This window comes from Lactuca serriola, chromosome 7 (genome assembly GCF_051521515.1).
Source record: "Lactuca serriola cultivar US96UC23 chromosome 7, Lser_US96UC23_V15, whole genome shotgun sequence".
Classification (NCBI taxonomy): domain Eukaryota; kingdom Viridiplantae; phylum Streptophyta; class Magnoliopsida; order Asterales; family Asteraceae; genus Lactuca; species Lactuca serriola.
In genome coordinates, this window is record NC_136414.1 from 71,027,832 (window position 1) to 71,042,856 (window position 15,025).

The window sequence follows — 15,025 nt, forward strand, 5'->3', positions numbered from 1 at the left end:
AAATGTAAAATAATATATGTCTATTAGAGGCTAAAATCTAGTCTTTATAGGGTTTTCACCCAAATGCTAAATTGGTGTAATTCTATCAAAGAATGAAATTCAGTCTCTAATAAGTTCCCTAAAAAAATATAATTGATGCGAGTCCATCAGAGACTGAAATTTAATCTTTAATAAGTTTCCATCGAAAGTCAAAATTTGAGTTAGTCTACTCAAGACTGAAACTCATCACCTATCGTGTTTCCCTCCAAATTCAAACTGGTGCAAATGTATTAGGGACTAAATTTCACTATCAGATAGGTTTACTTAGTGTCTAATTATTCACACATCAAAATAAGTCCTAGATAGTATTAGAAACCGATTCATCAATCCCAAATACATGGTATCTATGACTAATTATTTAGATTCTAATTTTTAGTCAATGATGCCCTTTTTTCTTGAAGTGTAATTTTTATTCTGATCATTACAGATATTACAATAAATATATAATAATCGTGTTCTCTAAAAAGACAAACCGAAACAAACATATATGTTTCTTTTGCTTCTTCACCATACTACTACTACAAAAACTAAAGCTTTAAGCAAAGTAAATACGCAACTTGTTGCATTCGACGATCTCAAAGAATTGTTTCTCGTTGTTGTATCATCATAAAAAACAAAACATTATAAATTAGGACAAATTTGTTTTACTTGAATTATTTGGAACATAAGTCTATTTGTCATTGTCTCATTTTTTTTTTTCATATTTAGTATCACTATTATTCTATTTAATTTAATTTTTACAAAATGGTATATATAATATTACATTGTATAAACGCTACAAGAAATAAGAGTATTACCGGCGACAGGCGTCGCCGCTAAAGGTATTAGCTGCGATATGTCGCCGCTAAAGGGTCGTCGTTGTTGGCTCGTCGCTAATGTTCCATTGGTCGCCGCTGATATTCCATTCGTCGCCGCTAAAGTTGCATCACCGCTAATGCTCTCCGTCGCTACTAAAGACGTCGTTGGTATTAATATGCATTTCTATTCATACAAATACACATATACATACATAATACACATACAAAATTCACATATACATACGAAAATACATACACACACAGAATACACACACACACACACACACACATATATATATATATATATATATATATATATATATATATACACACACAAAAATACATATACATAAAAATACATATATACATAGGATTGTACATACAAAAACACATATAGATACATAAAATACATTCAAAATACACATATACATACAAATACACATCCATATCTACAAACATAAAATACACATCAATGCTAGAAATTTAGTAAGGAGAAGTGAAAAAGAAAAGGAAAATGAGAAAAATGGAGTAAAGATGGGTGAAGTTGCGAAGTTCTTTGTGAAATTCCGATGAGGTCGACGACAATGGTGAACAAGAATGGAGAACATAGAAAAATGGAGCAGATAGAGTTTTATTGCCGACGGCCTTTAGCGGCGACGCGTACTCATTGGCGGCGACACATGGGAGGGAAAACAAAGCGGGGTTTTCTAGTCGTTGGATCATCTCTTAAATCGACGGATGAGATTGAAATGACGCGGATCGCCAAAATAAGCCTTTAGCGGCGACACACCGGAGGGTAAACAACGCGAGATTTCTTATGTCATCCTAGTCGTAGGATCATCTCTTAAATCGACGGATGAGATTAAAGTGACGCGGATCATCAAAATAAGCCGTTAGCGGCGACGCCTTTAGCGGTGACCGAGACTTTTAGCGGCGACAAAAACACGTTTGTTTTTGTCGCCGCTAAAAGTCCTCGTCGCCGCTAAAAACGTTGGTGCTATTGCCGGTTATTCTTGTAGTATAAAAATATAAAAAATATGAGGGTATAAACTGTAATTGTAATAGATGAAGGATATTGTTAGAAACATACAATGTATGGTAAAAAAAATATATACTAAGAATATTCTGTTTTGATTTAGTTACAAATTTAATATATTAGATGAATTGCTTTTTATATTGAACATTCTACACCAAAATGATGTAATACATTGGAGGTACAGTGAAAGGAATTCGGATGTATTAAAGTAAGCTTTATAGCGTTGAACAAATATACCACTTAGATAATTAGTTGTAACAAATTGATTGAAGTTTTTGCTAATTTTGCTAAGTAAAACCTACAAATTAGACAAGGTAAAACTTGTTAGTTAATGTATTCATTATCAGTTAAGTAGCTATTTTACTATCATAAATGATAAGTTTAGAATGTTTTTGACATGTTAGCTGAAAACTATCAATAATTATCTTAAAATTTATACTAACTTATAATTTACAACAAGCTACTTTTGTAATCTTAACAAATAGTAAATACTCATAAAAATAAAAAATTATTGACGCCAAACAAAATGTTAACATAAAAACATAAAGCCCATCTCACAAACTTAAATAACACGATGTTAACTTTTTTATTTTTATTTTATTGAAATCGTTTTTTGTTTTTCACTCCTTTATTTTTTTGACTCATTTGTTTTGGTACACTTGCTACCAAGTGTGGCTCACCTTCCTCCAATATTTATACACATCAACACCTCAAGAAAACCATCCACCATTCATTCATCCTCTCACACACACACACACACTCTATCTCTCTCTCTCATACATAAACACCGGGTAAAGGCGATAAGGGTAGAAAGAGAAAGCTTTTAAGCATATCAATGGCAGGAACTGGTGTTTTTGAAGAGATAATAGAAGGCGATGTGTTCAAATATTACACTGATGGAGAATGGAAGAAATCTGCTTCTGGTAAATCTGTTGCTATTATTAACCCGACTACCAGAACCACTCAGTACAAGGTTCAAGGTAAAAAGACATCAGTAATATTCTTATATTCTCTCTCTCTTTTTTTATTGCATAGTATATTTTTTGTTTAATAATTTAGTATATGACAAATAAATTGTTTTGTTAAGGAAATAAACAGACAAAAAATACAAGGAAATCGAGCTTGCTTATGAAAATTTGCATAGATTGATTATAAGATTACGAAAAAAAACTTATTTAATTTGTGATCTTACATTGAAATATTTTACTGTTAGTTTTACTGTAAATACAAACTGAAAAGTGAAAACTGTACATGTGAAGTCCTCGCAAACTCCGTCACTAAATCAGAAGTACTAATATAACAGTAATCGTTCATAACTTCATATATATATATATATATATATATATATATATATATATATATATGACTTAATATACATGTATTAAAATACAATTTAAATGATTAAAAGTAAGAAGATAATTTTTTATGAATTCAAAGCAATTGGTTGGCTGAGAGCAACGGGGATATCTTGATTCTCTGATCTAACAATTTTATTCTATTTGTACTTTGTGCATTTGAGATTGTACCATAGTATCTTTGATACACTATGGGGCCCATCGTATGGTACATTTTAAATATTTTCGAAAGCACCCCCAGGCTTATAAAGTTTACCATCATAATTACACCTTTGATTTAGAGTAAATTGTAAATTTGGTCCCTATGTTAAATCTTAAATCACAAGTTTGGTCCAATTCTATGAATTCTTTCCAAAGATGTCTTTAACTTTGCATTTCGAGGATTTAGGATGTGTTAAGCATGAAGCTTCTGAAAGTTTTTTATTTTTTAGAAATAACCCGGAAAAAATGTTATATTCAATAGTGGTAGTTTTAAAATTTTGTTTTAAAAAAAAAAAAAAAAACTCACATTCCAAAGTTATTTCAAATAGATTTTGAGAGCTTTTAATTTTTTAATTTTTATCTAATTTTACACCTTTGAAAGTTAAAGCCTATATGGGTCAAGTATTTCTACATGAAAAAAAGCTACAACTATCAGCTACTACATTCAAACTATCAAATACAAGAATTCAGTTTTCAACTAACAACTAGTTTTTCGAAACACATATTTAATCTTCCTGAACAATTAGGATGCAAGTCTTAAATTGAACCAAACTTGTGATATTAAGTAAAATATAAAGACCAAATCTACAACAAATAACAAACTTAAGTACCAAATTTGTAATTTACTCTTTGATTTATGTTACATAAGAGGACATTAACATTTCAATTCAAGATATCTCGTATTAACTACTCTAAGGTAGCAACCTAAACAAAAGCATGAATATCATTTTTATTTTCAAGTTAAACTTATGAATGAGTTTTATTATCAGCATGTACACAAGAAGAGGTGAATAAAGTAATGGAATCAGCTAAAATTGCTCAAAAGCAATGGGCGAAAACACCACTATGGAAACGAGCCGAGCTTCTTCACAAGGCAGCTGCCATTCTCAAAGAGCACAAAGCTCCCATCGCCGAGTGTTTAGTTAAGGAGATTGCAAAACCAGCCAAGGATTCAGTCACTGAGGTGCAACTCATTTATGCGTAAATCTTAACTTTACATTAAAAATATTGGGTGTTGTCTTTTTTGACTTTACATACTTAAAAGGGGACAAAAAATTCATTTTAAAATCTATATATGCGTGTTTCGCATGTAATTCAATTAACCCAAAAATAACGAGTAAAATCTACCATCATTTATTCTTTCTTTGTTTTTCCTAATTAATTGTGCCGTTGTATTTACTAAAGATTTATTACAAAATCGGTATTTCATACAACATTTCATCTATACATTATTAATAATAAAAAGATCTTATGCCATGCATTAATTGTTTAGTTGTATTTATGACATACAACTTAACAATGCATATCACGTAACATCCAAAATGCTATTTTGTCATTTCATTTACACATCATTTAATGGTAATAAAAAGACATTAGATCCAAAAATCACATTGAATATTGATCGTATACAAATAGTGTTAATTTGTATCATGACAACTTAACAATGGATATCACGAAACAACAAAATGCTATTTTGTATTATTGTAGTTACAAGATGCAGTTTTTTTTTCCTAGCTTCCAAGAAACATAAATGGATAAAGAAACCAATTAATTGAGCACCTTAAAACTCTTTAATTTCCAAAAGATGTATTTATTTCAAGAGCTTATATAATGAGTTTTAATTATACTATGCATTAAAACTTGTACTTTTTTATAAAGGTCGTTCGATCAGGGGATCTCATATCTTATTGCGCTGAAGAAGGGGTCAGGATTCTAGGAGAAGGCAAGTTCTTGGTTTCTGATAGTTTTCCAGGCAATGAGAGAACAAAGTATTGTCTCACTTCAAAGGTACACTAAATTCTGCACACAAAGTTTCCATCTTTTCATCAAAAACCTGCAAAAAGATTCATGATTTTGATCGAAAATTGTATTCTGACTTCGGGTTTTCTTCGGATTTTATGAACTATATCAGATCCCACTCGGAGTTGTCTTGGCCATACCACCCTTCAACTATCCGGTCAATCTCGCCGTCTCCAAAATCGGCCCTGCACTTATCGCCGGAAACTCCCTCGTCCTCAAGCCCCCAACTCAGGTGGTTTTCCGATCTAACAACACATGACTCCATTAATGTTGAGATATAGTTTTCAAGCTTTCTAAAACCCTTTTATGAACCTGTTTTTCAGGGGGCAGTGGCTTGCCTTCATATGGTGCAATGCTTTAACTTAGCAGGTTTTCCCAAAGGTCTAATCAGTTGTATCACCGGAAAAGGATCGGAGATCGGAGATTTCCTCACCATGCATCCCGGAGTTAACTGTATCAGGTAATCATACACTCGAACACATGGTTTTTCGTATTGGGTTTTTACGTTAGTGCTCAAAAGATGACTTCTTTTAACCATTTTTTATGTCTACTTACTTCCAGCTTCACCGGAGGTGACACCGGAGTAGCAATTTCCAAGAAAGCCGGCATGGTGCCACTTCAGATGGAGCTCGGAGGAAAAGACGCATGCATCGTTCTGGAAGACGCTGATCTTGATTTGGTTGCAGCAAATATCATCAAAGGAGGTTTCTCCTACAGGTATTGATCGATTGCTAACAATTTCTATCACCAAAATCTGCGATACTTTCGATGAAATGGTATAAACTGATGAAACCCTAATACAGTGGTCAGAGATGCACTGCTGTTAAAGTTGTATTGGTGATGGAATCGGTGGCCGATGAGTTAGTGGAAAAAGTGAACGCCAAGGTGGCGAAGTTGAAGGTGGGCCCACCGGAGGATGATTGTGACATCACTCCGGTGGTCTCTGAGTCGTCTGCAAATTTCATCGAAGGTTTAGCTAAGGATGCAAAGACGAAAGGAGCAACGTTTTGTCAGGAGTATAAGCGTGAGGGCAACCTTATTTGGCCATTGTTGCTTGATAATGTTCGACCCGATATGAGAATTGCATGGGAGGAACCATTTGGGCCCATCGTGCCTGTTATTAGGATTAACTCCATTGAAGAAGGGATCCACCATTGTAATGCTAGCAATTTTGGTCTTCAGGTATATACAAAAACCCAATGCTTCATGGTATCGAAATAATTAAAATATGTTAACTTTTTAGGGTTGGAAATTTATGGTTTTTTATAGTATAAAAAGCTATGAAATTTATGTCATAATTATAGATCTTTGAAACAATATTGATTAATGTAGACTTGACATAGCTAAAAATGTTACTTAATGATAGGGATGTGTCTTCACTAAAGACATCAACAAAGCAATCTTGATTAGTGATGCGATGGAAACCGGGACGGTGCAAATAAACTCTGCCCCGGCTCGTGGCCCTGATCACTTCCCCTTTCAGGTGAACTGTTGCAAATGTTACAAAACTTATACGAATCCATGATTTTGTAGTTATTGATACTGATATTTGATACTGTTAAAATGATTTGATAGGGTTTGAAGGACAGTGGGATCGGGTCCCAAGGAATCACGAACAGTATTAATATGATGACAAAAATCAAGAGCACAGTAATCAACTTACCAACCCCAAGTTATACGATGGGATAGATGATATGCATATAATGTGTTTGATGAAATAAATAAGAAATGAACTATTATTGAGGCTTCTTTGTTCTTAATATAAGTTCAAATAATGTTTAGTGCTACCAAAAATGGTGAACGATATTTCATGCATTAAGGACTGTACTGTCGGGATAGATATTAGCGATTTTTATTGACTTGTGAGTCTTTTTTTAATTATGTTCTTGATGGCATAAACCAGTGCAAGAAAAGAGGTTTGGCTATAGCATTTCGATCTACTTTTTATGCAATGTTTTGAAATTAAGATAAATACGTATTGAGGGAATATTTGAGAAATTCGGGCATTCATTTCTAACAAGATTTCATATTTTAGGTTTTCAACAAGTTAACAAAATTTATTTAGTTAATTCGCTGTTGAAGATCTCAATGGTGCTTTGATCTTAAACTATAAGGACAAAAACTCAAAATATCAAAAACAGAAATCATAAGTATGTTAGACGAGAGGGCGGGGTAGGAATATGGGCCGATTGTATATTTAATAATAATAATAGAATATAATATAATATAATATAAGTATATAAAAGATATAATAGTCTTTTTTAGTTTTTTGACCAAATCTATAATTTTTTGGTAAGTTTTGGCCTTAGCTTGACAAAAAGACCAAATCCATAATTGTTTGCAATTTTGTTATTTTGTCTAATCTTTATTATCATTTTTGTGTAGTTATATCATAACATAACGTCTTTTTATGTTATGACATCAAAATGAATGCTTGAAACAGAGTCTAATTTATGTTTTTTAATACATATATTATAGGAATGTTAGTGTGTAGGCAGATGAGAGCAATGGGCTTCTTCATTTGTTGTCAAGAGATAAAAGATGGTGGTATTGGGCTTCCTTTTTTCATAAAACATTACCTAGTCCTCTCTTGTTTGCAAGAAAAAACCTTTTCTAGCCGCGCACCTGATGAATAAATACCTCTTGAAAATACCAATGAGAACTCGGCTTGTTTTTTTAAATACTTTATCTTTAGTAAACGAGTTTCGTGTGTGTTATGTTTGTTGGAAATATGGTTTGTGGCACTTGGAAATCTGAGAATCGTGATAATCACTTTCTAATCGAAGTATTTGGGTGGTACTCTCAAATCCTCAATTGGATAAGACTCAGAATAAATCAGAGAGAAAGAAAAAGAGTGAGAGGATATGATTTCGTCGGTACCAGAAATGAGACCAAAACTGAATTTAGATCTCTGCCCCTTGGACTCCGCTCCCAGGGGCGCTGCCTCCGGACCCCGTTCATTCAGGGGCTTCGCCCCTAAATGACAGTGTACTTTGATACTTGATCAAACTTAAACAAGTGTGTACTTCACACCTTCCTTACTTGTTTAATATTTATCAATATCACTTTTGGTCAACAATGTAATCCCATTACACTTAAATAACATTGATGATAACAAATCACCAACAATGTTTCTTCATGGGTAGAAAATCAAGTAGGAGTTTTGTTGTGAAAATTGACTTTTTTTTTTGGTCTTGTTATTTTATCTCAAATGTGTTGTCATTGGATGCATTCATCGGCTCAAAAGAGTTCTCACACTCGTTAATCAATTGGATGGTTTGATTAATAATTAGATTTTGGGTTCAAAGGCGATCTTGTATTTATTAGTCACTGTTGTTGCTCCTGATTTTAGGTTCGAAGGTGGAGGATTTTCATTGGTCCCTTCTTTTCTAATGAAATATATTGATGTTCATAGTATTATTATATTGTAACATCTGCTTGCTTTCTTTTGTTTGATTGCTTTACTGTAAAATTCATCTTTGTACTTAGTCTAGTTCCTTGTTAGGTTTGTTATGAATGTTTTGGTTGTTCCAAAAGAAAAATTAATGGGTTACAATGTAAGAAGAAGAAATTTGAACTCAAACTATGAAGATTGATTTTTATTTCCTCGTTTAATTATTAAGAGATTAAAAGTATGGTATAACGGGATTTCGACATATTTTGTTTTATTTTTTTATAAATAAAATGTTTTCATATTTTAGAAAATAGGACTAAATAGTAAAAGATGTGGTCATGGTATTCAACTTTTTAGTGTAGGAATATCCGAAGGAGAATTACACAATCACAGATGTTAGACTTATTAAATGGATATCAAACAACATTGTGCTTAAGCATCCTTTCAGTTTCATTAACGCATAATTATAATAGGGGTGGCAAATCGGATAATCGTGTCGTGTTTTTGTCTGACACAACACGACAAAGATAACATGAAATAACATTTAATGTATTTAATTAATATTTATTCATACATCACACGAAAAACACGACACAAAATGTTAAATCGTGTCAATTTCGTGTCAAATTTTGAACACGAACACAACACGACACGACGTTGTGTTTTTTACACCTGACACGAACACGAATTCGAATTTCAATTTCATCTCAATTTCGTTTCGTGTCATGTATTTTTGTCGTGTCGTATCATCAATTGTCACCCCTAAATTATATGGGCAAATCGCATACTAGCCCTTTAGTTTTTCAAAAAATATCGGTTTTAGTCTTGGGCGTGTTTTGGGGTTAATAAAGAATAAAGTTTTCTTTAATGGGTTTATATATCTGATTTTGCAGGTTATACCCATTGTTATCGGCAACCTTCACCTGACCTAGCAAAATGATCCCACGTGGACTCCTACTTGGCATTTAACATAAACCTAATCCATTTATAACAATTTCAATCGCATTTGATATTTTTCTCCCACGCAAGATGCTACCATCCTATGCAAAATCAAGCTAAAATGGGATTTCATGATGCAAGAAGAAGGGCGAATTGAAATGCAGATGTGGTGATGTATGTTATGTCTATGTTTCACGCACACCAAACTATCCACGAAAGAAATTTGTGGGTGTCCTAATTATAAGGAAACAATTAATTTCATTTATTTCATCATCCTAAATAATTCATTTAATCGGGGTTGCACTAAGCTTATTATTCTAACCTTATTATGTAGGAAGGAGGGGGTTGTGGTTTTTTCAAATGGGTTGACTATCAACAAGATATGAAAGAATCAAATGGGTTTGCAGAGCATAAATAGATGATGACATTGATACAGATGGTTGTTGTTTTGTTGGTAGCTATATTGTTCATGTTTGTTTTAGCAGTGTAAAAGATTTACTGGCATGTGGTTGTTTTGGTAGTTGTTATGACAATGACTGTTTTAGTAGGGTTTAAATTGTGTATGTATTTGTACTTGAAATCCCCCCTTTGTATGATATTTGTAATGTTTGGATGGTTTGAGAAGTACATATATTTGTAATGTTTGGATGGTTTGAGAAGTACATTGTATAAAATTGCTTTAAAAGTCATCTTACCTATGGTGTTTGAATGGTATTTGTAATGTTTGGGTGGTTTTAATAGGGAATGATTTAACTAGGTTAATATAAGATTATTAATGTAACAACCCGTATTTTCTAACACCTAATCTAAGGGAATTATCAGAGTTTTATATACAATATGCGAAATTCTACTAAAATTAAAATTGGAACATTCCAAAAATCATAAGTAAAAAATTTCATTTTTGAGTCAACAAAAAACCATCAAGTACACATATCAACCATCCAGAAGTATGTCAATGTGAAAATAGTTACAAAGTACAATCCAAAAATCATAAAAATGTGGAAACACGGTTAGATGCGCTGCGATCGTGCCGGAACCTTCCCTTCCGAACCGGATGGACCTGAAACATAAACTTAAACCATAAGCACAAAGCTTTATGAGTTACCCAAATACCACATATCATACATATGATGGGTTTTGGCCATAAGAACATCCTATGTGCTCATACAAACCCTAATGCTTGGATCTAGGTTTCTCTATTGTACATGCAAGTTATCCAAGACTATAAACCCTAGTTCTAGCATACAAGTAATCATATTAACATAAGAATGGGTTTAAGATATTACCTTGATTGTTATGTAGCAATAACAATCACAATTCCTCCTTGTAATGACTTTAGAAAGCTTAGAGTCACAAATGTCACTCCTCTAATGGTTCACAAACACCAAGAGCAAGAGGATGAAGAGGAGAAGAGAAGGAGGCTGCCCAAAACGTGTGGAAACCCTAGAAGAAAGCTTGTCCACGTTTTTGAGGCATAAGGGCTCTTTAAGTAGTGAGACTATTAGGGTTATCTAACAAGGAAACCCTAATTTGGATGCTTAAGCCCTAAACAACCCATGGACTCTTTTCCTTAAAGGCCTTGGACGATTTCTAATGGGTTTCCCCATAGAATTCGTCCACCTTATAATATAAGGCAATCCATAGCCCAATTGCAACTATCTTATAATTACAATTCCAGTCCCTTAAGTTTAATTAATCTCTTTTAGTCACAAACTTAATTCTTATTAATTCTTGACTAATATTAATTAAACAATATGATTTCTCCTTTAATATATTATTCTCATAATATATTAATAAATCATATTTAATCCTTTCTCTCCATAATTCATCCTATCAAGTTGCTTTGGTGAAGGCAACCCAAAAGGATCATGCACCATCGGGTCAAGTACATACCAAAATAGTTATGGACTTAGACACTAATCCAACAGTCTCCCACTTGGATAAGTCTAATAACTATTCTGCATATGACTTCAGATCCTGATCTGCAATCGTAGCTTTCCAAAGCCGCTGTCAACTCTGATCCTATCAGATACGCGTGTCCTTTAGATAAGGGATCATATATTCCTCCATTCTAGATATCGTAAGACATGATTTCTAATCATTCTCTCTGTACTATTTCTCGACTTCCGATTTATGACGACTGACTAATTGAACAAATCAAATTAGCCCTAGCCCGGCCGAGCATTTACGTTTGTCATCACTAAATCATCAAGGGGCCCAAAGATATCGCTTTTATCCTACTTTGGATAAAAGGAACGGATAAACTTTGATTTAATGCTCGCTTGCACTCACTCACCGAATCACACACAACAATATGTTTTATGACACCAAGTTACTGGTGTGTTTACATATTATCAATGTGCCACCGATTTGCAAGATACAACTCATACATCTCGGTTTCAAGAATATAAGATGTTATTGTCTCACCAATCACTCGTGATACAATTCATGGAGTGATCCAAGTGAGTGTGGGTTTAATCCAATGCTCAAATCATATTCATAAGCACTCCTGAACGTTGTAGCAAACATTTGCTTATGTCTAATACTCTTTAGACAATCCACACACCAATTCATGACAGTCTTCATTCATACCTACTTCCAACATATGAACGACTGTGGCCCGTTCGAATAATTTGACTATTCTCAACCAATTAAATTATTCAGGAAGTCAAAACATGCAAAGTGAAACACAAGGATAATACTAATCTCATTTGGCCTCAAACCTTTGAGTATAAATAAAACACATTTTATTTATCACCATATCGATTACTCATTATTTGTTGTTTCGGGTAATCAACTTCTTACTTGAATTATTACAACACTTGTCCCATGCTCTTAGCATGCACACAATATTTACCTATGGTTCTTACTTTGTGAAATAGATCAAACGAACACATTTCCAATCATACTCATTTCACAACTTCAAATCCTTTTCACAAGTGAAAGAATATCAAATTCTTGCCACTTATGGAATATGCTAGATTCTAACATTTTATGCAATGATCCTTTCATAATGTCATAGCACAAAAGTCACAATGAGTATTGCCAATGATATTACAAAGTCCTCTATCGGAGATTGTTACAAGGCAATTCCTTAGATATGATGTCTCTCACTCAAAGTACATTCCTTTGAATATCCTTTTGCATAAAAGTTTCTAATCTAGACATAGATTTTCAATATTCAATTCCCAATATGGACACGTTTCCATATTTTCCATATGACAACTCATTCTTAATAGAATCTTATCTATTCATAATAATGTCGATATGGTCCATCCAATACTATATTTCCAACTACTCACAAGCGACCAATCCTCGACGAACTTTGGATTGTCCTTTGATAGTTGTTTAGTTATGTTAGTCAAAACCGATTCTTGTCCTTTTTCCCTCTAAATGCGCTAGACATTTGGAAAATTTTAGAATGGTCAAATATTATATCATTTACAATCAATCCTATTCCCGAAGCGAATGGGACACGATGCATAATGTCTTACATGAAGATTCGATACTTTATCAATCTTCTGCCATAATATTTTATGTGCTACGTTCTCAAAATCCGAACTATGAAGAGGAATGTCGTAATCATAATCGAATTTTTAAGAACGCACTATGTTCTTTGACTAAATTATTAACATTCCACAACCTAAGCCTTTAGATTTGAAATGAAGCATAATATTCTCTCCCTTAATTATAGCAAAACAACTTTACAACCCTTACGACGTTGCATGGTGTAACTCTTGTTTTTCTATAATTAATATTGCTAACTTGCAATACTTGCCTTAATAATCATACAATCATAACATTTATGCTCCCACTATCATGATGATTATTATAAACATAACACTTATGCTCCCACTAGCTTTGACATGTATTTAGAAACCAGCTTAACTTCCAGAAAAACAATACTTATTGAATTTCTTAAGTTCATGTTTCTAATACCTAATGCTTTGATAATCCTTTATCTAAGCTTATACACCTTTCCCTTAGATAGTTCATATGTGTGTCTAAACAATTTAGACTAATTGCCAAATCTCACAATTCAAATCATGGAAAGGGATACCGTAACCATAATCGAATTCGAGAATCCAATTTCACATTCTAGTCTTTTTAAAATCTCTCTTAGTGAAAGCATTTCCTCACAGTCATTTTCGTGAAGGAGGGAATCTTATGACACTTAGATTTTAATGGTGTATGTGTTCCTATCCATGTGAATTTGTCAAAACCAAAGTTTACGACAAATTCAAACTCATATGGACCGAACTTTCTTAATCTTGACTTCTTGCCTTATGGTAACACAACTGCCCACCATGTCTTCCAAGTAGTTAAGCAGCTCACCTTTTCCTATCAATGTACTTTCCATTGATCAAGGTCCTTGCCTTTTATGAATTCAAATGAGAACTCATAAAACTCACGTGCATAATTAACTTAACTGGAACGGCACATAAACAAAATAATGTCAACACGATAGGTTGTAAAACTCAACTTGTGTGCTAGTGATGACCGATAAGGTTTATTTTGATTTGTTCTTGAAACCTTTCAAGACCATTAAGACTCCCACTGACTCCTTGACATATAAGATTCTCTTGTCAATAAACATTTCTTGACAAACAAATATTCAAGAGTTAGTGTAGTTTTTATCAAAACACTTCATAAATTGGTCCTAGTTGGTCCAAGACATCACAACTTTCTACATTTGATGAATGTTATAAACCTTTCTAATACTTGTCACTCAATATCACAATCTTAACTCTAAGACTTGTTTTGGAATGAAGTATGATTGACTTCTTGATTTAACCATTTCTTCAATTCTTGATTCCTCTTCTTAGACATACAATTGTACCAAGACCCACTTAGAGGATCAATTGAGATATGGTTCTTAATCATTAAGACCTATCATAAAGCATAAAAGGTACTCTCCCTTCTTCTTAGAATGGAGAAACTTTTATCTTTCTGCCTACTTGATTCTTCTTATTTGTTTTACTATTGATTTAAACCTTTTCAATCAATTCAGAATTACACTTAATCTTATAAGTATAATCATATTTACTAAACCTTTAGTAAATCATGACGAATATCTTTGTTACTCTTATGGTGGACTTGATCAACACGTAACTTTGTGTACTCGATCTCCTAGTCCTTCACTTGACACTTTGTTAATGAATTAGTCCAATTTCCAAATATGAAATTTCTCATTCATCGTGCAACCATGTTGCATGATTCCAAGTTTCTATCCAATTGAAACTTGGGCGATGAGAAACTCTCCTTATTTGGTAAATTTTTGACATTTCCATAATTAAGAATCAAATCCATTATTGCTAATAATAAAAACATCATAACATCAATTTTTCACACACGCCATTGCAAGGATAAATAAATAATATAAAATCAAAATTTATTTTATTGCGGAAAAAATTTGTCCTTACAATGCAATTCTTTGAAAAACTATGCTAATTCATCTTTCTTG

General features: G+C 33.0%; 1 protein-coding gene across 1 annotated transcript; it reads left to right on the plus strand.

Annotated features, from left to right (window-relative positions):
• Positions 1-2,581: 2,581 nt before the first annotated feature.
• Positions 2,582-7,155, plus strand: ALDH11A3 (aldehyde dehydrogenase 11A3). Its single transcript, XM_079010825.1, has 9 exons — positions 2,582-2,852; positions 4,199-4,392; positions 5,088-5,216; positions 5,341-5,460; positions 5,552-5,688; positions 5,790-5,945; positions 6,032-6,410; positions 6,595-6,711; positions 6,804-7,155. Exons 1-9 carry the CDS (start codon positions 2,708-2,710, stop codon positions 6,915-6,917), a joined length of 1,491 nt encoding a protein of 496 aa, XP_078866951.1. The 5' UTR covers positions 2,582-2,707; the 3' UTR covers positions 6,918-7,155.
• The last annotated feature ends 7,870 nt before the right edge of the window (positions 7,156-15,025 follow it).

Bases quoted from the DNA above. Each gene is read 5' to 3' on its own strand.
- ALDH11A3 (XM_079010825.1), top strand. From the start codon at position 2,708: ATGGCAGGAACTGGTGTTTTTGAAGAGATAATAGAAGGCGATGTGTTC. The intron at 4,393-5,087 runs GTGCAACTCATT...TTTTTTATAAAG, and splicing joins CCAAGGATTCAGTCACTGAG to GTCGTTCGATCAGGGGATCT. The intron at 5,689-5,789 runs GTAATCATACAC...ACTTACTTCCAG, and splicing joins CCCGGAGTTAACTGTATCAG to CTTCACCGGAGGTGACACCG.